The sequence below is a fragment of the Prunus mume genome, linkage group LG1 (genome assembly GCF_029339155.1).
Source record: "Prunus mume cultivar Tortuosa linkage group LG1, ASM2933915v1, whole genome shotgun sequence".
In the NCBI taxonomy this organism is placed as follows: domain Eukaryota; kingdom Viridiplantae; phylum Streptophyta; class Magnoliopsida; order Rosales; family Rosaceae; genus Prunus; species Prunus mume.
Genome location: NC_142698.1, coordinates 30558908 through 30581736, shown reverse-complemented (window position 1 = coordinate 30581736; position 22829 = coordinate 30558908). Strand labels below are relative to the sequence as shown.

General features: G+C 36.6%; 3 protein-coding genes across 4 annotated transcripts; 1 reads left to right on the top strand and 2 right to left on the bottom strand.

Annotated features, from left to right (window-relative positions):
- Window positions 1-10148: 10148 nt before the first annotated feature.
- Window positions 10149-11308, bottom strand: LOC103328336 (A20/AN1-like zinc finger family protein). Of its 2 annotated transcripts, none has more exons than XM_089044044.1 (2): window positions 10978-11308; window positions 10149-10892 (listed from the first exon to the last, which is right to left on the bottom strand). In XM_089044044.1, the coding sequence occupies exon 2, from the start codon at window positions 10773-10775 to the stop codon at window positions 10284-10286; it is 492 nt and encodes a 163-aa protein (XP_088900170.1). In that variant the 5' UTR covers window positions 10776-10892; window positions 10978-11308; the 3' UTR covers window positions 10149-10283. The 2 variants fall into 2 exon arrangements, with proteins under 2 accessions (XP_088900170.1, XP_008228954.2); XM_008230732.3 differs by having other exon boundaries at window positions 10149-10795; window positions 10978-11305.
- Window positions 11309-13003: 1695 nt separating this feature from the next.
- LOC103328326 (S-adenosyl-L-methionine-dependent methyltransferases superfamily protein) lies at window positions 13004-16617 on the bottom strand. The gene is made up of 5 exons (XM_008230721.3): window positions 16295-16617; window positions 15884-15990; window positions 14706-15210; window positions 13571-13689; window positions 13004-13423 (listed from the first exon to the last, which is right to left on the bottom strand). The coding sequence occupies exons 1-5, from the start codon at window positions 16547-16549 to the stop codon at window positions 13225-13227; spliced, it is 1185 nt and encodes a 394-aa protein (XP_008228943.2). The 5' UTR covers window positions 16550-16617; the 3' UTR covers window positions 13004-13224.
- Window positions 16618-17389: 772 nt separating this feature from the next.
- LOC103328316 (protein SUPPRESSOR OF K(+) TRANSPORT GROWTH DEFECT 1) lies at window positions 17390-22773 on the top strand. The gene is made up of 8 exons (XM_008230709.3): window positions 17390-18288; window positions 19262-19367; window positions 19937-20135; window positions 21216-21284; window positions 21376-21450; window positions 21574-21672; window positions 21814-21969; window positions 22342-22773. Exons 1-8 carry the CDS (start codon window positions 17817-17819, stop codon window positions 22465-22467), a joined length of 1302 nt encoding a protein of 433 aa, XP_008228931.1. The 5' UTR covers window positions 17390-17816; the 3' UTR covers window positions 22468-22773.
- Window positions 22774-22829: the final 56 nt, after the last annotated feature.

The window sequence follows — 22829 nt, the reverse complement described above, 5'->3', positions numbered from 1 at the left end:
CAAAACTCATTAAGGAAGAATTCCTAGTATTAGATATTGTCATGTGATATTACTAATCAATACTTATATTATAATACGTGTATTTATTTATTAATATCATATCATAAGTCCATGATATATCATTTTTGTCATACGTCCATATGGATTAGTAACACTAATTAGTTGTGTGACTGTATTACTGAAAATAAAGACAACCATTAAGTATGAAAAAAAATTTATAAAGAAAATTGGATTATGTCTCATTTTGCCATGTATCTAAACTTTGACTATACAATCCCTACCACACATTATCTCTTAGAGCAAGTCCAGCGCAGGACTTGCCCGGGAAAAGGTGCCGACGCAGAGTTTGCTCAGCAGGCCCGTGCCTTTGGTGGCGGGTCCCACGAGCCCGAGAAGCCCAAGGGCAAGTCTTGCGGTGAAGCCCGAGTTGGTGACGCCAAGATCGGCGTTAACGACGCCAACAAGATAATTCAAATTTTTCATTGGCGCGTGAATTACACGCGCTAACGGTAAAAATTTGAGTTCCGTCGGCGCCGACGCGACCATCGACACTTCAACGGCGGGTGCCATGTGGCGCGACGGGACTCTCCGATGGATTTTTCCAGAACCGACGGTCCTCGCTTTTGGCTAAAAATTGCAAAAAAAATCGAAAAAAATCTGAAATTTTTTTTAAAAAATATCCAAAAATTCTGTATTTTTTCTCTATAAATACCTAACCATTTTATTTACTTTCCACACTAAAATCTTCATACAATTTCTTCTCCATCCCATATTTTTTACTCTTTACTCACATTATTCACTTTCCACACCAATTCTTCATACAAACTTTTCTCCTTCCAATTTTTTTGTTCATCTCCACTCACATTTTTCACTTCCACACCAATTCTCCATACAAACTCTTCTCCTTCCAATATTTTTTACTCTCTTTCTACTACTTTCCATTTGTATAAAAAAACAAATGGCATCTTCTATTGAAGTCGGAGGCTCGTGGTCAACGAATGAAGATATTGCGTTGTGTCAATCTTGGGTGAACATTAGTCATGACCCTATCACGGGTAATGAGATGAAGTTTCATCACATGTGGAGCAAAATTCATGGAGAATTTTGTCAAAGATCGGGTTCTATTCGGACCGAAATGGCGTTGTCTAGTAGATGGAAACTTCTTAATAAAGAGTTAGGGAAATGGAGAAATGCCTTGACAAAAGCAAAGGCGAACATTCAAAGCGGTCAAAATTTGACCGATGAGGTAAAATATTTATAATTGCCATTTTAATCAATTCAATGTCACTTTTTTTTATTGCATATTCTATTTGTTTTTCTTGCATAATTTTTTTTTCTTGGTGCACCTTTAATTTGTCTATATTTTCTTGCATAATCAATTTTATTTTTGCATTTCAAAATAGTTTATATTTTCTTGCATAATAATTTTTGTTTCTTGCACTTCCAATTATTTATTTTTAATAGATGGTACAAGCACAAATGTGGTTCGGTGCCATGGGGCAAGGCAAAAAAAGTTTCGTGCATTTCCAATGTTGGGAAATTGTGAAGGATTGTTCGAGATTCAAAATTATTCCCACCGGTCCGCCGGTTGTGATGAATGAGACGCCACTCCACGATTCAACATCAACCGATTCTCCATTGGACTCCCCAATGGAAACGGAGTCACCATTTGTGCCACGTCCGCCAAGACCTATTGGGAGAAAGGCGGCAAAGGCCAAGAGAGGGGCCACTTCGACCAATGATTGTGTACAATTATTGGAGCAAATAGCTAAGAGCGCCTCACTAAGAATGGAGAGAGACTTGAAAAGAGATGAAATGGACAAGGCACGAGAGGAAGCATTTGTTCTCCAACAACAAATGGCACAAGAAAAAGACATAGAGGATAGAGAGATTAAAATCATGGCTATGGATACGAGCCATATGTCTCCCGAAACAAAGGCTTATTGGAAGCTACGACGAAGAGATGTGATGAGGAAAAAACTTTTCAATGACGACGGACCTAGCAATACGGATTGGTTAAATGATGAAAACCATTAGGAAGCAATTGAAACACCTTTGCCATATGTTGTATTGTTGTATTGTTGTATTATCCTTTAAGTTGTTGTATTGTTGTATTATCCTTTAATTTGTTGTATTATTCCCTTATCCTTTAATTTGTTGTATTGTTCCCTTTTTATTCAATCAAAAAAGCATTAAATTAAATGACTATTTATTAAAAACATTTTAGCATCAAAACAAATATTAATTCAAAAAAACCTTCATTGATTGCAAACAACACACAAAACAAACCATACATAAAAGCATAATAATAAAAAGCCTAATTCCAAAAAAAAACCACACACAAAATAAAGCATAATTAAAAACAAAGCATAATTCCAAACAAAGCACTAATCTTGACTTCATCCATTGTGATTGCCTTTCATCTCCCACAAGTGCTCGATCAAGTCACGTTGACGTATCTCGTGAACATATGAAGATTGCATTTCTTAATACCGATCAATCATGGGGTTGTTGAATTGACCATCCCGAAGTATGGGTTCGGGCTCCAGTGGTAGTCCATTTGGTCCAATCGGCCTTTCATATATTCTTGTCAACGATGTGTTCATTGGATCGGGTTCAAACACCTCTTGAGCATCATAGTCATACTCATCCTCCACAATCATGTTGTGAAGGATGATGCAAGTCATCATAATACTCCGCATCACCTCCTCATCTAGCATCCGAGCAGCACCTCTAATAATTGCCCAACGAGCTTGCAAGATACCGAAACACCTCTCCACGTCTTTCCTGTAACCTTCTTGAAAGGAAGCAAAGTTTCTTTCCTTCTCGGATTGGGGATTCGAATTGTTTTCACGAATGTCGTCCACCTAGGATAAATTCCGTCGGAAAGGTAGTACGCACCAGAGTAAACGGTATTGTTGATTTGGTACGTGACCTAGGGGAATGACCTCGCAATACCTCATCGAACACTGGGGATTGACCAAGGACATTGAGGTCATTCTGAGAACCGGCAACCCCGAAGAAGGCATGCCAAACCCAACAATCGAATGAAGCTACGGCCTCCAAAATTATACTTTTTGGCCCTTCCGATTCCCGTACTCCCCTTGCCAAGCAGAGGACAGTTCTTCCATCGCCAGCATACAATCGATGCTTCCAATCATTCTGGAAACCTCGGGCCTCGCTTTTTGTAGAAGCCGTTGCAGGTCTCTTGGCGTTGGTTTGCGAAGGTACTCCTCGTGTACAAATTTTCCACTGCATCACAAAATCTCACCAAGCACTCTAGGACAGTAGATTTTCCCATCCTTGCAATCTCATCCACCTCTCTGCAGATGCCCCATAAGCAAGCATCCGCAGCAGGTTTTGCTCCGGATAAGACCTAAAGCTCCAACAGCATCATGCTTTTGAATGAAGTATGTGTCGTAATTACAAATATCATGCATGATTTTTTGGAACAATTGTGGTTGCATTCTATATCTTTCTCGAAACTTAGAAGCAGGATATAACGGATTTGGGATAAAATAATCCTCCATGAGATTCTTACCCCGAGACTCCCTACGTCTGTCCACATTCGGGGCACGAGGACGACGGTTTTGCCTTGATTGATCCATCATACACACCGCTGCTGCAAGCAGTAGTTCCTCTTCTTCATCGGCTTCCCGATCTTCTTGAGCACGTCTACGCCTTGTTTCTTCCCTTTGTTTCATGTTGCCTCTCCAACACCCTCAACAAGTTTGACATTGAGAGTAGAATGTGTTTTCTACAATCTGAGAAATGAAGGAATAGATAAGAGATGGTGTGAGAGGTTTGAAAATCAGGTCTAGTTTATAGACGGATTTAGAAGATAGAGATGACACGTGGCACAATTTGAGAGGATGAAAATCTTATCAAAAATCTGAGATTAAATTTTTTAAAAATATCTGAAAATGTTATCTGACATTTGACACGTGGCACAATTGTAGAGGGTAAAAATCTTATCTAAAATCTGAGATTAAATTTTTTAAAAATATCTGAAAATGTTATCTAACATTTGACACGTGGCACAATTTTAAAAGAAATTTTCTTTGAATAATTTTTATTAAAATCTAAAATACTGAAAATTAACTACGAAACTTTAAATGCCGTTTTGGAAGGCCAAACGACCTCAAAATGCCAAAATCCATCATACATCACAGAAAAGCTATGAGTTTGACTCGTGGCGTCGTTCCCTTTCCGAAATGGTATTTTGCGTCCCTAATCGGAGTTCGGACGACAAATCGCAAATTCCTACTACGCCTTTTTCTAGCTCAAGCGATAAAATCTGACATTTGTTCTACATCAGACGTGGCACAATTTTAGAGGGTGAAAATCTTATCCGAAAATTTAATTACAAAAGATTATCAAAATTAATGGTTTAAACTATAAAAAAATAGAAAATAAAGTACAATGAATAGTAATTGCCTTAGACTTGCCCTAGACTTTGCCCTTGTGGGTGGAACCACAAATGCAAAGGCTGACACTATTCATGTGAATAGTAACAGCCCTTGCCCTAAACTTTGCTCTTGTGGGTGGAGATGCTCTTATAACCTTTGAATCTCCTTCAATATCAAAGAGGTTTAAGTCCTATCTATCCACACAGCAAGTGGACTTGGTAGTAGGGGTGGGCATCGGAACCGAAGAACCGATCAATTAAACTAAATCGGGCCGGAAAAAATAAAAAAAAACCCGTATTGACCAAAAAGTCAAATTCAATTCAAAAAACCAAACTGAACTAGTTCTAACCGGTTTCCGTTGCGGTTCTATAGTAATTTAGATATATTTCCTATTTTATTTAGGATTAACATATCTTTATACTTGTATAAATACCTTCATATTGGAGAAAAATAATAATATGAACATATTTGAGCATAACTGAATATTTGCCATAATTTGTTTGACTATATTTACCCAAGCTCAATTTCAAAACATCTCTTTTTCTAGCCCCAATATTTCTTTTTGTATGAAATTGGATAATTTGTTAATTCTCAAGCCAAAAAATAAATTTTTTGTTGAAACTTGTATAAATAATTTTTTTTAAAATAATAATAATAATAATAATCCGGTTCAAAACCGAACTAGACTAGAACTAGTTCAACCAAAATCGGACAATTTTATAAAAAAAATTTGTTAAAATCGAACCGAACCAAATCAGGTAAATAGTACTAGTTTTGGTTCCAATTTGAGGCGAAAACCTGCCCGAATCAGACCATGCCCACCCCCTACTTGAAGCCTAGGTCATGCATATGAGATGGTTAGAACATAAATTATTGTGTTGTTGTCATGCCACAAATCTGAGGACGAGACAATCGACAGTTTGCCTATTAAACTTGGTTTATATGCAAGGCGTTTGATAACATATACAATTGTGTTTAATAACCTTTAGTATTCTAGTGATCAACCTTTTTCCTTACCCAATAAAGGATTCATTAATTTTTACCTTTAGAGTTTAAACAATATGGCGATTAAAGTAATATATTTATTAATTTTTATGAATTATTATTGAATGAACTTATTAATTATCGTAGTTAAATATGGTTATAGACTAAAAGGTCAAAAGGGTTCTACTAGTTATAATTTGGGCCAAACTTATGCTTTACAATTTGGGTTAGACTTATTATGCATTATTATATGGCCTAGAAAAGACCTACCACCAATTAGTGAAACGGTGAGTTTCACTACAAGGAGGTATTGGCTAGGGTAACATTCTTCTTCACTGAAACGACCCGACCCAAATTCCATTTTGAGATCCGGTCGAACTCGCTTAAAACCGACACTGTAACTATGGGTCGAATCGACTAAAATGCCAAAACAGAACATAAACCCCGAGCCCTAACTTGTGGCTGCACTGATAATTGTAGGTCGCCACGCACTTTACCGAGGGATTAAGCCACACGTAGTTCTTTCCTCTGCTCCGACCAGAATCGAACTGCTTATAGTAAACCGCTCTAGGGCTGACCATTCGAGTATCCGGACTCCGCTTACGATCCGTCAACTTGTTAACCATTCGAGTATTCGAGTAAACGCTCTAGGGTGACCCATAGTTCTCAAGGTAACTAAAGTTGCAGCTCCCACTCAAGTCAACATTGACATTTTGGCAGGTAAAATGAAGGTGGTGACTGCTCTATAAATATCAATGTAAGAGTATTTTACCTCCCATTGCACCTCCACTTGTTCCAAACAAGCCTAAACTCAGAATGGGTTCCCCTACAAAAATCCCCCCTATACTTATAACAACTCCAGCAAAAAATGCAGAACCTTTGTTACAGAGGAATAATAAAGTGAAGATGTTGCTGATGGAGCTGCGAAATCCATAAACTTTTCATCTGAGGACCACGATGATGTAGCTCGGATCGGCAAGATGCAATATGATGCGTTGATCATGGAAATCAAACGCCTGAAGATACGTATAAGATGGTATCAAGAAACATTGGGGAAGGAGAAAAAGAAAGCGAAATTCCACTTTCAACCAGTCCAAATAATGAAAGTGAGGGTTAGGCTTGTGAAAGGAAAAGGTGTTCGAAGGTTCAGTACTTCAAATGAGTCTGTGCAGATGAGGGAAGCGAAGCACGCAAAGGGTTTGAGCTGTTTCGTGAGTTTGCATGATGTGTTGTCCCAAGCTACAACTAGGACAGTTCGCCATGGAGTAAACCGTCATGTAGGAAGTTCATTTTGGTGGTGTTCACCCGCTTTGGTTTACGCTGGGACCGTTGACAACTCTGATTGCCCGGTTTTCAACTACAAATCGATACCAAAGGTTGATTCTGGCGAGCTTTAATGTACCTTAAGCTTTTGTGAAGCTTCGAGTGGGCGAATCGCGCTTCTTGACCGAAAGGGCGTATGGTGTTCTTGAGGACGTCGGTGAGCTAGAGACTGCACTGTGAAATTTGTTGAGGTTTTCCATTTTTGGAGAGAACTCAAGCTCTACCTATCTTGGTTTCTGCTGAACCAAATTTATAACGAGAAAAATCTCGTTCTGAATGACTTATTTCTTAAGTCTGAGCCTTGGGAATTCTGATTTGAAGCTAGTTTTACTTGAAATTCAAGTGGGCTTGTTGGTTGATTTTGAGTTGTCTATTTGGCTGATGGTTTCCTTGTGTAGGATTTTGTTTGATTGGATGATGAATTTTTGTTGTGTCCCTCTTGTTCACTCATTCTTGTTTATTTATAGTAAAAATGTTTTTCTGGAGTAGAGTGATTTTTGTTCAATATTTAGGCGGCAAAAGGATGTTCCCCATTTTCCTTTTTTAATGGAAAGAAAGAAAATAAGATTTCATCAGTTTTGGCAGATAGGCTCTCAAATAGGCAATCACTTCCCTGTCTTTCTTGAAAAAGAACTTAATCTCTTTCCCAATTTCAACTGCCCCTTGTGGGATTTCACTCGTGATGGTTATTTTGACTTCTTTTCTGGACAGCCACCGCTTTCCTGCTTATCCTTCTCTGAGATTGTAACTTGCTTATCTTCTTGGGAGAATTACCTTCTCTGTAAACATAGAAGAAAAAATCTCTGAATATATACATGTGAGAGGGATTTGATTTTCAGGTTTTCGTGCTTTTGTAATGTACTTGATGTCATAATCTTTTCAATCGCTTCTTCTATGGCAGTTGCTATTGTTGACTTTTCTTTATCCCAGAGATATCACGTGAGATTGTTCTTGTTTCTGGGCTATTCCCCTTATCATATCGGGCCTGTGAGGCCCAGTTTAGCCTCGCTTGTTTGATAAGTTTTGGGTGGGCTCTTCCGGTTTTTTGGGCTTTTACTGGGTGTGTCAATTTTTAGGCCCAAACAGGTGGTTTTCAGTATTTTGTTCTGAACAAATGTGTGGTTCATTTTGAGTACGTTTTTTGGCATTTTGTGTGGGCTCCTGAAGGTGTAAAAACTATGGTTTGAAGTGTTCATACTCCTTAGGTAATGTATCCAACTGTAAGATGTGAAGACAACTATAAACAAATGGGGAAACTGTTTTGGGTTTTTTAAGCGTACTTTTATGTACATAAATTGTTGTGCTTTTATGAAGTTTGTTTATATTATTTTCTGATCACATATTTCTTTGTGTTATTTTATAAGGCCTAAAAGGCATGGAATAGAAACAACAGAGGTGGATTTGTTGATAATCCAGGTATTTATGTCACATAGTAATCAAGTAATGGAGAGTTGGCTTTATCTCATTCGTTTAAGGATGACAATGAGTTGAATCGGGGGTGGGTATGCCATTTCCATGGCCCGCCCCATTAGGGAAGAAAAAACCAATTATATAACTACTAAGTTGAAAAGAAAAAAGAGTAGTAAGACAACATAATGAATATATAGAATACATACTTAGAATACATACTTAGAAGTGTTTCTAGCACCACATACTTCTCTTGTGTATTATCTTCATTCCAAAGAGAAAGCTTGGTGTGGAGACTTTGGAGGTCACTATTTTGTGGCTTGGAGGAGAAGTAGAAAGTGGATCCTACCACCATCACTTGGTGGAATACTTGGGTTGGACTCAAGTTTCACTCCAAGGGTGAGTTTCTATCTACCTTCATCTCTTTTAATTTCAAGTATGGTAGTTTGCAATGCACATCAAGTCTTCGAACCTTAAGATCCTTTGAAAGGTTTTGCTTTTAGGCCCTAGGATTTTGTTTAAAGTCTTTCGTTCAAATGAATTTTTGATAATCTAGATGTCTAAATGAACTTTGTTTTTTTAGAAAAACACCATATATCCTTCATATATGAGAGTAAGGCACAATATGTTGGACTATTGTCCAATTTAATAAGTCTAATGCTAACATTAATAAGTTCACTGAATAGCTATCATGACACTTATTCAATTTAATTAAAATAGTGTGGTGCAATCCAAACCACCAAATGTGTCGCCTTCATGGGTTTAAAACATTTATTAAAACAAAGGAACCTTCAACTTGGGCCTAACTCTGACCTAGGGTATTTACCTCGGTAACAAGTGAATTTGTCTTTAATTTTGTTTAAAGGATTTTAATTTTTATGGTTTACAATTTTAAAATATATTTTTTAATTTAATCCACATGGTGTGATATTATTGAATATGTGAGTCCCACAAATGTGTCACGTCAGCAATTTAATAAACTTTTGGACAAAAATTGATGACATGAACTACTTATGAGCACCCATATTAACATTGAAGACCATAAATAACGTTTAAAAAAAAAAAAAAGACGCAACTTGATAGTTTCATCAACCTCATGGAGGTATTGTAATAACAATTCTTTAAAATAATTGGAGGTCTAAAAACCACAATTGGGTGCAAAGAGATCACTCATGAAGTATTTACAAAGGTTGTTTCCCTCTCTATCCTCAAACATTCCAATGAATTTTCTTGAAATTCAAATTGAATTTTCAAGCTTGTGTAAGGCCCTTGTCAAAGGCTCGATTATAGCTGAAAGCAGGAGCCCAATTCCCTTGCTCAGGCTCAAGCAGGCCTAAGAATATCCCAATTGGTATTTGATTCCTTTCTCCCACATCAAAAATCTGAAAAGAACATCCCAAGCGCAAAAAGAAGCACACAAAAGTTTCTACAAATTTATATCTTGCAACAAAATTTTCTGGTTCTTCAGTCCTATTACAAAGTCTACCTTCAATTTTCCTCAAAATAATTGAAATTCAACATTAAAACCAATCAATTTACCATCTAATGCCATTTTCTCTGCTGCACATCTTTAATTTGCATTCAATTCGTTTTTATTTATTTAATATTTCTGATTGAATCATGGGCTAAAATATTTTTATTTTAAAAGAAGGGAGATTCACTATTATATCTAATATAGGAATTCAAATTATAAAAAAAAACCATATATAAAATGAATTTTAAAAATACAAATCCAAAACTCATTTATAATATAACAAAGAGACTTTTAACTTTTCATAAATTACAAAACTACCATCAATTTCTTAAAATAAACTCAATCCCAAAACCTCATAAAAGTACTCAAAACACTAAATACAACATCAAAGTAATTTAATAATAAAAATTAAATTCAATAAGACTAGCTGTCATTTTTTGAATTTTTTTTTGGATTTGTTTATAGAAATTAAATGGTATAAGATTTATTTATATTATTAATACTAAAAATAGGTATATAACTAAATATCTCTAAATAAGTAAAAACGAGAGTGAAACCATTAAATTATCATTAAATTAAATTTTTACAAGGACCGACCACGCAATAAACATAGACCCCGACAGAGAAATTTCCCAAACAGCGGAAAGTAAAAAGACCATTATAACCCTGACAATTTTTGACAATTCTCAGATCCTCTGCAGCTTCTCGCCCTTGACGACCGGGTTGGCCTTGGCGATCTGCTTCTTCCCCATCGATCTGAAGTCGAACCCGCACGCGTGCTGCTCCGGGTACCGGTGGGTCCCACAGAACGTCATCCCACACCTGCACTTGAACCCCGTCAACCCCACGCGTCGCCTGCACGTCATGCACTTGTTCGCCTGCCTCGCTGCCGGCGCCTCCCCCACGACCTTCTCCTCTTCCTCCTTCGTTTCCACCACGCGCTCCACCCGCGCGTCGTGCGACGGCGAGGCGGAGATCAGCGGAGACAAGAACGAGTGGGAGGAAGAGGAGGCAGAGGCGGATGAGATTAAGGTTTGGTTGAGAGTGAGCGTCTGTTGTTCCTTGAGCTGCAAGTCACGGTAGCATTTGGAACACAAGTTCTGCGTCGTTGGGCTTCCAAAGAAGCCGCAGTTGTTGACGCATAGTTGTGGAGCCTGGCACCGATGTTCTTCAGCCATCTCGATTTCGATTTCGATTTCTGCAACCACAGGAAAAAGAAAAACTATTTAATTTTCTAGGGAAAATATCCGATCCCGGTCAACTTTTCCGGTGAACCAAACAGATCCTTGCCTTGCCTATTCAAACAGAAGAGAAACAAATCAATCAAACAATATTAAGAAGGCAAATTCAACTTTTCCGGTGAACCAAACAGATCCTTGCCTGTATGGAGGATTTGATTTCGTTAATGCTCTGCGAAAGAGAATTAAGAAGGCAAATTCAAAATCCGAATGTTCGTTGACGATTCTTGGGGGAGAACTAGAGAATCTGGAAGGGTGAATAAATATATTGAGGGGGAGAGAGGAAACCCAAACCAAACGAACCAGGAAAGAAGAGGAAATGGAAATCAGGCGGTCCCTTGGGATTGGGATTCCTGGTCCTCAAAGGAAAGAAAATTCCAGAGAGCTTCTTCCTCTCTTCTCTCTCCTTCCTTTTTTTTTTTTTCTTTTTCTTTCTAATTTTCTTTCCTACCAAACGCTGGTTTATCTATTGAAATCTGCCTGGCGGTTTCTTATTAATGCGCGTAAAATAGAAAAAAAAAAGTGGTTTTACTAAAGGCCATTCAAAAAATTTCAAATAAGTAATTAAATATCTCGATTATCTTTCTGGAAGTCGTGGAAGCCACGCCAGGGGGTTTTTAATTTTATTTTTAATCGCCATTTTGGACCAGCCTCGGTCCAAAGGGCCAATATGGGCCGCTTATATCGTTTTCTTGTGGGGTCTGGTACTGGTGTCGGGTTGGTTTTGACCATCTAAGGCTATAATTGGTTATTGTTAAAATGTCACGAGTAAAAGATGTCAAACGGACCAGGTCGATTTTATGGAGTGTTTATTAATTATGAATTGAAATTTTTATCAGAAATTGAATTTCACTTATAGAGGATTTCTGCGTTTATTTCATATCAAGGACTAAAAAGTAAGTGGAACTCATACAAAATTAGAAATTGAATTTATGATTTTGGAGGAATTGAAGTTTTGGATGAGAGGTGGTATTCTAAGGCCCTGTTTGGGAATATTTTTTCTCCAAAAACTTGCTTATCTTTAAAGTTAAGCAGTTTAATGTGTTTGATAAAAATAAAATATCCCGATTATTTTAAAAGCAGTGACCTTTTGATAGCAGCTTTTAGAAGCGGCTCAGGTTGCATTTCAAAGCTTTTAAAAGAAGCATATATGAGCCTTTAATGAATTTTTTTAATTCCCACCTCATTAATTTTTAAAAATAACACCACCTCCACCTTCACCTCCATCTCTTTCACCACCACCTCTACCACCACCGCTACTACCACATGACTAGTGCATTATCATATATATTTTAGTCATTATTCACAGTTACAACAGTGTCATATTAAAATTTACCAAATGATTTTGACACTATTTTTTGTACTAACAACACTTTAAAAATATTGTTTACCAAACATGAAGCTAATTTACTTTACAGCTAATTATTTTCAAAGCACAACATAATCAACTTTTTAAAAAAGTAACAGCAATCCCAAATTGGCCCTAATTCCTAGAGAATTAACCTATTAGGAATTCATCTTTTATACCATTTATATCTTCACACAATTTTAACAATTCCAAATTTGCCATCTATTTTAACCCAACAATAAGGACATTTTAGTACCCCAATTCCTTATGGGTTTTTTTTTTTTGGACGATAATTCCTTATGGTTTAGTAAACAACTTCAATAGGAATCTGAAATCTGACTCTCCCTCAATCCATATGATTTAGTAAACAATTTCAATAGGAATCCGAAATCTAAAATCTAACTCCCCTCAATCCATATGATTTAGTAAACAATTTCAATAGGAATCTAATTCTACTCAATCTAACTCCTCCTCAATTTAATTCATCATCAATTCAATTCATCCTCAATTCAATTCCTCCTAATGTAATTACGGATTAATAAACGTACCATTAATGCATCCAGCACACAAGTTATAGCATTACTCTAGAACCATGACCTACCGTCGAGAAAGATCCCAAATTGTTTTTCATGGCACAGAGAACTCACTTTACCAAACTCCAAAAACAATTTTTACGCAAAGCAATCAGAACTCAATTATAGCTGCATCAGTTAGCATTTGAAAACCAAGGTTGTGAATAGTCTTCCTCCTCATTTGTTCAAAAACATTTCCTCCAAATAAGATAAAATGACATCTCTCTAACAGGAAATTTCAGAACAAGTTGGCCCAAATGGAAAATTTCAGAACATTAACTGTGAGATTAAGTGAAACAGTAACAAGTACCAAAATTCACAGTGAAGACTGCAAGCTAACTTTTGAAGTACATAAATGTTCCTAGCTTTCGAAAGCAGCTCTTCAGCACCTACTTATTGGAAAACTAAGGTACTTTTGGTCAGAGCAATTGAATGCAACCACAACTCAGAGATTACTTGATGCATGGAGCTATGCAACACCTACGATGTATGCATTCCAAGAGTCTTGTTGCTGAAAATGTTTAATCTCTTCATACTTTATGTCACGCCCGACACCAAAACCCTCTGTTTTTCTGATATCTCTGCTGTCTTGCATCTTCCGCAGCCAAAAATGAACAGACTGAAATCCTGCCTCTTCTAAGCAGTCTTTAATCTCAGGCAGTGACCACCTGGGCATATGAAACAATTGCCTCAAAACGATTCAGAATTCACCAGGAATACAAGATCTAATAAATATTCATCATGAAGCCTACACTTGATATTCCTTTACGATATCGATATAGAAGACCAGTAACTAGAAAAGCAAAACAACTTACAGCCTCCAACTGTATGAAAATGCATGTCGAATTTTCTTCTGCTGCTTTTGGAGATGGAAATGAAGGCTAATCCTTGTCTTGCGCTCAATGATATCAAACTCAGCTTGCTCCCAAACATACTGCACAAGCCAATAGCAATTTACATAATTATGATAGACATCTTTGCAAGTAAAGAATATTTAGTCACAGGACTTGATCTGCTCTCCATCATAGAGGTGAGACCACATAAACTATTAGATAGTCCCTAAATGTTCTTTAGCAAACTTAATGGTAATATGCTAAAAATTTTACCCCAAAAATAGTAATCTGCTAAAAGGAAAACATAGACTTCCGCTTCTTATGAAATATTGTAGCTTATTGCTTCTTCAAGTAACAGATAATTCACCAGCCATGAAGGGGAGGAAGATTTAAAATAAATAAATAAATTTTTTTTTTAAAAAAACTTGGGGCTCCACTGCAGGGTTGCTTGTGAAGCGAAAAGGAAATTGGCAGGAAGAGAAGTGACAGAAACGATCCCAGGGGTAGGGTATTGGAGGACTAGTAGTGTAACTGTGTAACTCCTATTGAATATAATAACATCATGCCTATTTTTAATAATAATATGCATTTATCTAGATACTCAAGTGGAAACCTAAACAGTTTAAAATTTTCTGAACACTCGTATTATATACATATATGTATATATATGTAAGCTTCCCTGTGTAAATTTTTGTCAGTTTTCTTTTTCCTTATCAATTGATTGGTACCCATTCATCTCTTATGGTTTACCTCTCTGGTTTTGGGACCCTAAAGTAATCAACATTCTCGAGAATGAGAAATACCCAAAAAAAAAAACACACAAAAGCACAAAAACCCCACCAATCCATCTGGTTGACAAAACTTCACAACATTTTACTTTGCCTATCCATTGATATCTATTGGTCGATCAATTTGTGATGCATCCAGAACTTAAAAAAGTTCAGGCATCTGGAACAGAGGATCCCAATATCTATATATGTATGCATGTATATATAGCTTATTTTCCATATGTTTCATATTGCTTTCCTTTTCTTTCCTCTTCCACACCCACACTAAGTTTTTAATGGAGTACAAACGATGCTACAAAAGTAAGGAATATTGAAAATAACTTTTGTACCGTAAAATTGGAAAATCTCCTCTGAAGCCTTAGCTTGCACTCTGAGGATGTACCACCATATAAATCCATTACAAATATTCCACCTTTCTTCGACAAGGCATCAAGAGCATGCTTGAAATACAGAACCAGTTCGGAACGTTGATGGAGACAACAACAGCTGTAGTTGAAAGCACACACAATATCTCTAGCAGGCAACAGATGGTTCCTCAAGTATTTCTCATCATTTGAGGAAGAAGAGCCCTCAGCAAGAGTAGATTCCACTTCATCACTCTCCAAATTATCTTTGTTCTCAGTGAGTGACACCTTTCTTATCAGTTCCTGGGGCTCGAATTTAACTAGTTTGGCCTCAAGAGGTTGCAAGACATTCCCATGAAAGAGGGACATTCTGGAATATCCATCAGCCCCAACTTTATTTATGTTGTTCTCCATGCACCAATTTAGTGCTTCAACATCCAAATCCAACCCTACAGCAGTCCTTCTTGTATCAGTCCGAAGCCATTCTGCACTGTCAAACATAGAGTTAGTGTTAGGTCTTTAGACTGTGTTTGGACTATGACTGAGAACTTAATGATTTTTAGCTTATGAAATGGGCAATTTGCAGCTCCACATAGCGGCAATGGATACCTCTATAACTCAAAAAGAAGTCTAGCAACAAACCACCACACTAGTTATTTATCATAGTTGAAAGAAATTAGAACAGGTATATGTACATGACCCTGACAATGTAAAGAATGCCAACCAGTTTGTGCAACCACCATATCTTCTCATAACTAATCTGCATTACCTCATTAGCACTAAATCTCCATAACCCACAAGACAATTTCCAGAAACATAGGCTTAGACAGAGCTAGACTCTATATATTGGGAGGTTGATTATCTGAAAAGTTTATGAACTTATACACAGATTTCAGGTTTTATATAAAACTTCAAAGGAGTTTCTGGGATTTGGGGGCCACAGCCAAACCTACTTCATCTTCTTCTGACATGGCAACTAACCGCTTATAATATTACTGGCCGTGATGTTTAAATAAAGAAACAATCTTTATGAAAACCTACTTTATTCCTCAACAAATGGCACCAAAATGGCAACAATAAAGCTTCTAGTTAGGCACAAATCTTCCCTGCAAATAGTTCTTCACCTCCGTTCAGATATGTCAATTAAAAGGATAGTGATGTACCTAAGAAGGGCTGTGCCACAGAAATCTTCTTGGAGATGGAGAGGTAACCTCCCACCCACATACATCAAAAAGAACTTCTGCAGATAGCTTATGTCTCCCTTTGGTGACTGCATATGAAATAAATTACAAATTAATCACACCTGAAATCTCCTCCAGAAGAACCACATAAAATCATTCATTTGGGTGTTAAGGGAGGGGAAGAAACAAAAAGATAATCAACAATTCCAATAAATTATTTTAATTTTGACAACTTTTCACCAAAAACAAATAACTGCACTAAGTTCAGGTGACTCGGGTTTAATTTTTTTTTTTTTCTCCTAGTTTCCTGTCCAACTGTTTGGCATTCTTTATACTGTTCCCATATCAGCAATCAAAAATGTCATCAATTAAAATGTAGTACGCTGGTCAAACCTGTACAGATTGTTGATAAAGAAGAAATTTTGAAGGCAAATCATTTGATGGGTACTCATCAGCTTCCTCTTTTCCATCAACCACCTCTTCTTCTTCTTCTTCTTCTTCTTCTTCTTCTTCTTCTCCAGAAAGTGTGTGCTTCGAAGCGGAGTGACCTTCGTAATGACCATCACCAACACCTTCTTCGTCTTCTTCAGTGTAGTGAAAGGCAGCTCTTCTTGGCTGGTGTCTCTGTTTCTTGTCTCGCTTTCCCATCTCTTTCACTTTTCTACCACCGGCGCTCAAAAACGCATCTATTATGAAGAGAACCTTAAGTACGATATCATTTATATGTAATATTATGACAATTATTATTGTTTCTCCGTGAAGTTATAACCTAACTTATCCTTAGTGAAACCTGAACTTAATTAGGGTATCAAGCTATAAATAAATAAATAAATAAACTCAATGTGGGTTTTGAGTGTCACCATTTCGTTCTTATAAAATTTGTTATTAATTGTTGACAAGAGATAATTACAAGGATCTAATTGGAAAAAATAACTAAAACTACAAAGGATTCAATTGAAGAAGGCCTAAACTACGCTAACTAATTTGATCACATTCCCAAAAAAAAAAAAAAAAAAAAAAAAAACTATCAAATTATTGGGTCATTATTTTGTTCTATGCATATCAAAGGTGCAATATCACAAATTAAAATTATGGTATTAATATAAACCAATTATGATAGGTTAGAAATATAAATTAAGTCACAATATCTTGTAATTTTTAGAATTTTAACCACTTACTTAAAGGAGGTTTTGACCATTATTTAAAGTTTAAGAATTTTAACTACTCAAAGGGGGGGTTTATATTACTACTATTTTAATTCAAGATGAATTCTTGCCTCTCATGAAACAAAAATAATAAAGGCATTTTACTTACTTATTTTTTGTTGTCAAACTGAACTTTCATTCATAAGAAAGGGTTACAAACAAGAGGATTTCACTTAAAAACTTATTTTAGCATGACATAATATACAAAAACATTTTCATTGAGCTAGACTCTGTCGGCCAGACGGCTACTTAAATACTCATTTTTTGATAATCAAACTTTAATTTGAAGAAGATTTCCCTTACCACCATTCATTTTTCGAAGTTTATTTTTTTTTTTTTGGAGATGAAAATTCCATCAAGAAAGAACGAACCTTCCCTCTTGCAAAACAGATGGACTAAATAGTATTCCATTTTCCAAACGCGTCCTCTTGACAAAAGTAAAATTACAAGCACAATCCCCTCCTCTCCCCTCCGTTCTTCTAACTCTTTTTCCCGATAAACAAACAAGTCTTAACAACGAAGAAGTAAAAATCTAGGGCATCTGCACCTGGAAACCAGCCTCCGATCCCCGATTTTCTCTTAATATCACCCATCGGATGAAATTATTCAAACCCTAGGGTTTTTTTCCTTTCCTACTCCTTTTCAATTTCGATTTCGATTCCGGAATTTCGAATTCTATATGTGTGATCGGTAAGGGAAGAGCCACAGAAATGTATAGCAATTTCAAGGAGCAAGCGATAGAGTACGTGAAGCAAGCCGTACAGGAAGATAATGCGGGAAATTACGCCAAGGCGTTCCCTTTGTACATGAACGCCTTGGAATACTTCAAGACCCACTTGAAGTACGAGAAGAACCCTAAGATCAAGGAAGCCATAACCCAGAAGTTTACCGAGTACTTGCGCCGCGCCGAGGAGATTCGTGCTGTGTTGGATGACGGCGGTCCAGGGCCTGCATCCAACGGGGATGCGGCTGTGGCCACTAGGCCCAAGACCAAACCCAAAGACGGGGAGGGCGGCGACGGTGAGGATCCGGAGCAGGCTAAGCTACGGGCCGGGCTCAATTCGGCGATTATACGGGAAAAGCCCAATGTGAAATGGAACGATGTGGCTGGTTTGGAGAGTGCCAAGCAGGCCTTGCAAGAGGCAGTTATATTACCCGTCAAATTCCCGCAGTTCTTTACTGGTTAGTTTGGTTCGTTTGTTTGTAATAGTAGTTGGGTTTGGCATTTTGTCTTCCTTTTTCCATTTTTGTGCTTTTGCTATGCCTTAACTCTTTGGTAATGTTGATGCTAGCTGGGAAATTCAGCTTTTTGATTTAGTTGTAATGGGTATTTGTCAAAGTTGGGTAAATATTGAATGTTTAGGATTTCAAAGCAGTGTGAATTATACTGTTGTTGATTAACAGCTATTATGGTTGCAATTGGTTTTCCCTTCTAGTGTTTCTGATGCTGCATTGTTGCATTGAGTAATGTTGAGCGCATTATATTTTCTAAACGGGGAAAGTTTTCATAGGTTTACTATAAGAAAGTCACATAGATGGGGAGGGCCTTCTCACGTTCATGCTTGTTGATATCATATATTATCTCTATTTTCTAATTCCATGTCTGTGAAACTAAATTCGCCTTTTGGAATCATAAGGTTGCACACAGGCATATGGTTTGCATTCTTCTAGGGAAAAGCAGAGGGCCACCAATAGAAAGGTTTAAGTTGTTAATAGACTTAAGATGGGTTTGTAGTAGTTATTATCCTACTTGGAAATATTGTTCCCTTTGGAAGCAAGAGTTCATTTGTTTTCAGTATCTTACATTATATATGTTCCTTGCCCTACCTAATTATTCGTATATTTTTTTCTAATATAATTTTCATGGTTGCTTGAAGCACCGTGTTTGTTGCTTTCTTATTACTATCTTAACTGCTTATCCATCATTTTATATGTGTTGCGGTAGACACCAAGAAGCTAATATGAAAGTTGTGTTTACTGTTATATATATTAATCAGTTTCTTTTGCCATTGGAAAATCGTGTGTGTTTACAGTTATATATATATATTAATCAGTTTCTACTGCCATTGGAAAATCGTGTTAACAGTTACTAAGTTGAGTTTTCATTTTGATTCATCCTATAAAAGCTAATATGTATCCACTTACATTCTTTTAGGCAAGAGACGGCCATGGAGGGCTTTTCTATTGTATGGGCCTCCTGGAACTGGGAAGTCATACTTGGCCAAGGCTGTTGCAACTGAAGCAGACTCTACATTTTTCAGGTAATATAGTATCATTGCTGGTGCTATTACAAATATCATGTTTGAGCTCTTGTGTGTGTCATAGTTTGAAGAACGTGATACTGTTCATATGTGAATGTCTGCTATATTGCACTGTATGGATTGATTCTCTCTAATTGAAAGCAGAGGATCGTATAAAGTCAAGTTGACCCAAGGGGTGTTTAGATGGTATCGAAGTAATCCGTTCCTTATTGAGGACCCTAGATATCTTCTCTCTATCTTCTTTTTTTGGTCGTGTACCTCTCTGTCTTTCAGTGAGAACTTTAAGCCGAACTCATAGAAAAAAGAGATTGTATTTTGATTGAAATGATAACATTATAATATATGACTGCCAAGCCACCAAGTGCTTGTATTGTCTGCATGAGCCCCCTTTCTTTGAGGTGTTCTCTGAGTGCCTTATTCTGAGACCTGTGCTTCATCATTTTGTGTAACAAATCCACCAAGTATCCTTGAATTGGGAATATTATGCTTATGCTTTCTTATTTGTGTTCCCATTTTATTTCCATATTGATGTCCTTTCTGGTTTTTAATCTGTAATTTTCTTCTGGTAGTATTTCTTCTTCAGACCTGGTTTCAAAGTGGATGGGTGAGAGTGAAAAGCTAGTTTCAAACCTTTTCCAAATGGCTCGTGATAGTGCCCCATCCATCATCTTCATCGATGAGATAGATTCATTATGTGGGACACGTGGAGAAGGCAATGAGAGTGAAGCTTCTAGACGAATTAAGACAGAACTTCTTGTGCAGATGCAGGTATATTTTTGTTTTGTGGGAAGTAGTGGAGTAAATTCTTAAGGTGCCTTGGCTATTCTTATGAGGCCTTCGAATTTCTAATACTATACAATTCTTCCTACTAGTGTTTGCTTTTTTAATTATCACTTCAAAGTGAACGTTGAAGGTATATAGTTTGTAAGTAACTGAAGGAAACTTGTAGACTAGCTGAGGCTAGATAAGGTTTTGTTTAGCTGGTTCGCTGAAATAATATTTGTCATGTCAACTATTTTCTGTTCATCATCAGCCAATTTTAGTCATAAAACTAGATTTTGTTGGATTAGAGGTACTGAAATTGCCTTGGCACTTTTCTATTTATGTACTTATCTGTGTATGTATATATTATATAGAAATTACAATCATTTTCTAATGCGAATCTCAGCCGTTAGATCTTATATGGATGACTGAGATATGTAGAAGGTGTGATGCATCTTAATCTTTCATTTATATATAATGTAATGGTTGAAAAACAAGTCCATTAAGGTGCTTATTGAAGTACCGGATTAGAGAATGATTACCTAATAATGCATATATAACTCTCCCCTTTTGTTTGAGAGAGAGAGAGAGGGGTAAAGTAATAAAAGATACACTCTTAATTTAATATCCCCAAAGAATGACACATTATTAAAATGAATGACTTGCTTTTCCTTATTTTTTTCGTTTTCAACTCTTCCATTTGTTCTTACCATGTTTTCCTTGAATAGAGTACAAGCAGAGACATGTAGATTGATCTCTATTACTCTATTTATATTGTTAGTTGTTGCTAATGTATAAATGATCACATATGTAAGGAAGACTGAGTGAGTATCATTTTCAAGTTGATCTCCTTATACCACTTTTATTTGATTCTACCTGTTTCATAAACTTCCCTTGTTTTAGAGTTGCATTACATCTTGCTATCTATTGATACTCTGGAATATAGAAAGGCATTTTTTCATAAAAAATTATTCCAATAATGTGATGAAATATAATTTAGGTCATTCCTTTTTTCAAGATCTTTTTTTTTTTTTGGGATGAGAAGCCATTCATTTTTCACTGGATCTTATCTGTCGTGTATTTTAGGGTGTGGGAACGAATGACCAGAAAGTTCTTGTTCTCGCAGCAACAAATACTCCCTATGCACTTGACCAGGTAAGGAGAAACATATGAAGTTTGTATGCTTGGCTTCATCTTTAATCCAAGGACACATCATATGGCTGTGGTTAACTGGTATTAATTACAGGCCATTCGGCGACGTTTCGACAAGCGTATATACATTCCACTTCCAGATTTAAAGGCTCGACAGCATATGTTCAAAGTACTGTGACATTTTCCTTTATCCTTTTACCATTTTCTTTTCATTTAACAGAGTAGTAAAAACAAAATATTTTTACTAACCTTTTGTGTTATACATTTTTTTTTTGGGCGATATTCTGAACAGGTGCATCTAGGAGATACTCCTAACAACTTATCAGAAAGTGATTTTGAAAGCTTAGCTCGCAAAACTGAGGGTTTTTCGGGTTCAGATGTTGCTGTTTGTGTAAGCACAATGCATTTATGTTTTGCATGTATCTCTGCGTTTCTACTACCTGTCTTTAGTGTTCCTTGCATTACAAGTTAATTAAGAATAACTCATAGCACACTCTGTTTTGTTTGGTTTGTTCTGTTTTAAAACTGGCAGGTTAAAGATGTTCTCTTTGAACCTGTTCGCAAAACCCAAGATGCCATGTTCTTTTTCAAGAGTGCTGATAATATGTGGATACCATGTGGACCGAAGCAACCCGGTGCTATCCAAATCACCATGCAGGAGCTGGCAGCAAAAGGACTTGCTTCACAGGTATGTGTACATGTTTTTGAATGCTGGATTTGATACTCTCATGCCTATTTTGGTTCAATATTTTGGTTTCTGGTGACTTCTGGGCACACAGTTCGATGGATCATTTGTACACACCAGATTGTGAAGTGATGGGAAGTTTTTTCATTATCATTTGGAGAGGCACATTTCACTTGCGATGAAAATCCAAAATTTAATTTAATTTTAAAATTCTGTTATTCTATGTATGATCTATGTAAATGAGAAAGTGAATTCTGTTAAATTGTCAGAGGAACAAGTTTCAATATTTATTTATTTTTTATTTTTTATTTATAAAATGATGTTCAAGTTTAAACATCTCCAAAGTAATAGTATGTGCTCATTAATGCCTTGCAGATCCTTCCACCTCCAATTACAAAAACAGATTTTGATAAGGTGCTTGCTAGACAGAGGCCAACAGTGAGCAAAAGTGACCTTGATGTCCATGAGAGATTCACAAAAGAGTTTGGAGAGGAAGGGTGATGAATTTTCTGTATTTATATATCTCATTGATCCACACTTATCATCAGTGCTGTGGCCATGAATTGTATTTTATTTACTAGTGCTGGATGGATCTAATGAATTACATACTCTAAATTAGTTTCTTCAATGAGGAAGGTGACATGACCTCCCTTTTCTGTATTCAGATGAAAATACTGGTGTTTGAACATCTTGAATGGCTTGTTTTCAAATTGTGTAAAGGACAGTTGAAAAAATATTGCTTCAGAATGTTGATACATCAATAATGTTTGTCGTTCCCGTTGGTAATTTCTACTTATTTTCGTGAAACTAATTGTGCGGTTGGCTTCTAAGTGTTTTGACTTTCAGATATCCTTATTATTACT

Bases quoted from the DNA above. Each gene is read 5' to 3' on its own strand.
- LOC103328316 (XM_008230709.3), top strand. From the start codon at position 17,817: ATGTATAGCAATTTCAAGGAGCAAGCGATAGAGTACGTGAAGCAAGCC. The intron at 18,289-19,261 runs GTTAGTTTGGTT...ACATTCTTTTAG, and splicing joins ATTCCCGCAGTTCTTTACTG to GCAAGAGACGGCCATGGAGG. The intron at 21,673-21,813 runs GTAAGCACAATG...TAAAACTGGCAG, and splicing joins GTTCAGATGTTGCTGTTTGT to GTTAAAGATGTTCTCTTTGA.
- LOC103328336 (XM_089044044.1), bottom strand. From the start codon at position 10,775: ATGGCTGAAGAACATCGGTGCCAGGCTCCACAACTATGCGTCAACAAC.
- LOC103328326 (XM_008230721.3), bottom strand. From the start codon at position 16,549: ATGGGAAAGCGAGACAAGAAACAGAGACACCAGCCAAGAAGAGCTGCC. The intron at 13,690-14,705 runs GTACAAAAGTTA...TGGCTTGTGCAG, and splicing joins GGAGATTTTCCAATTTTACG to TATGTTTGGGAGCAAGCTGA. The intron at 13,424-13,570 runs GTAAGTTGTTTT...TCATATGCCCAG, and splicing joins TTTTCATACAGTTGGAGGCT to GTGGTCACTGCCTGAGATTA.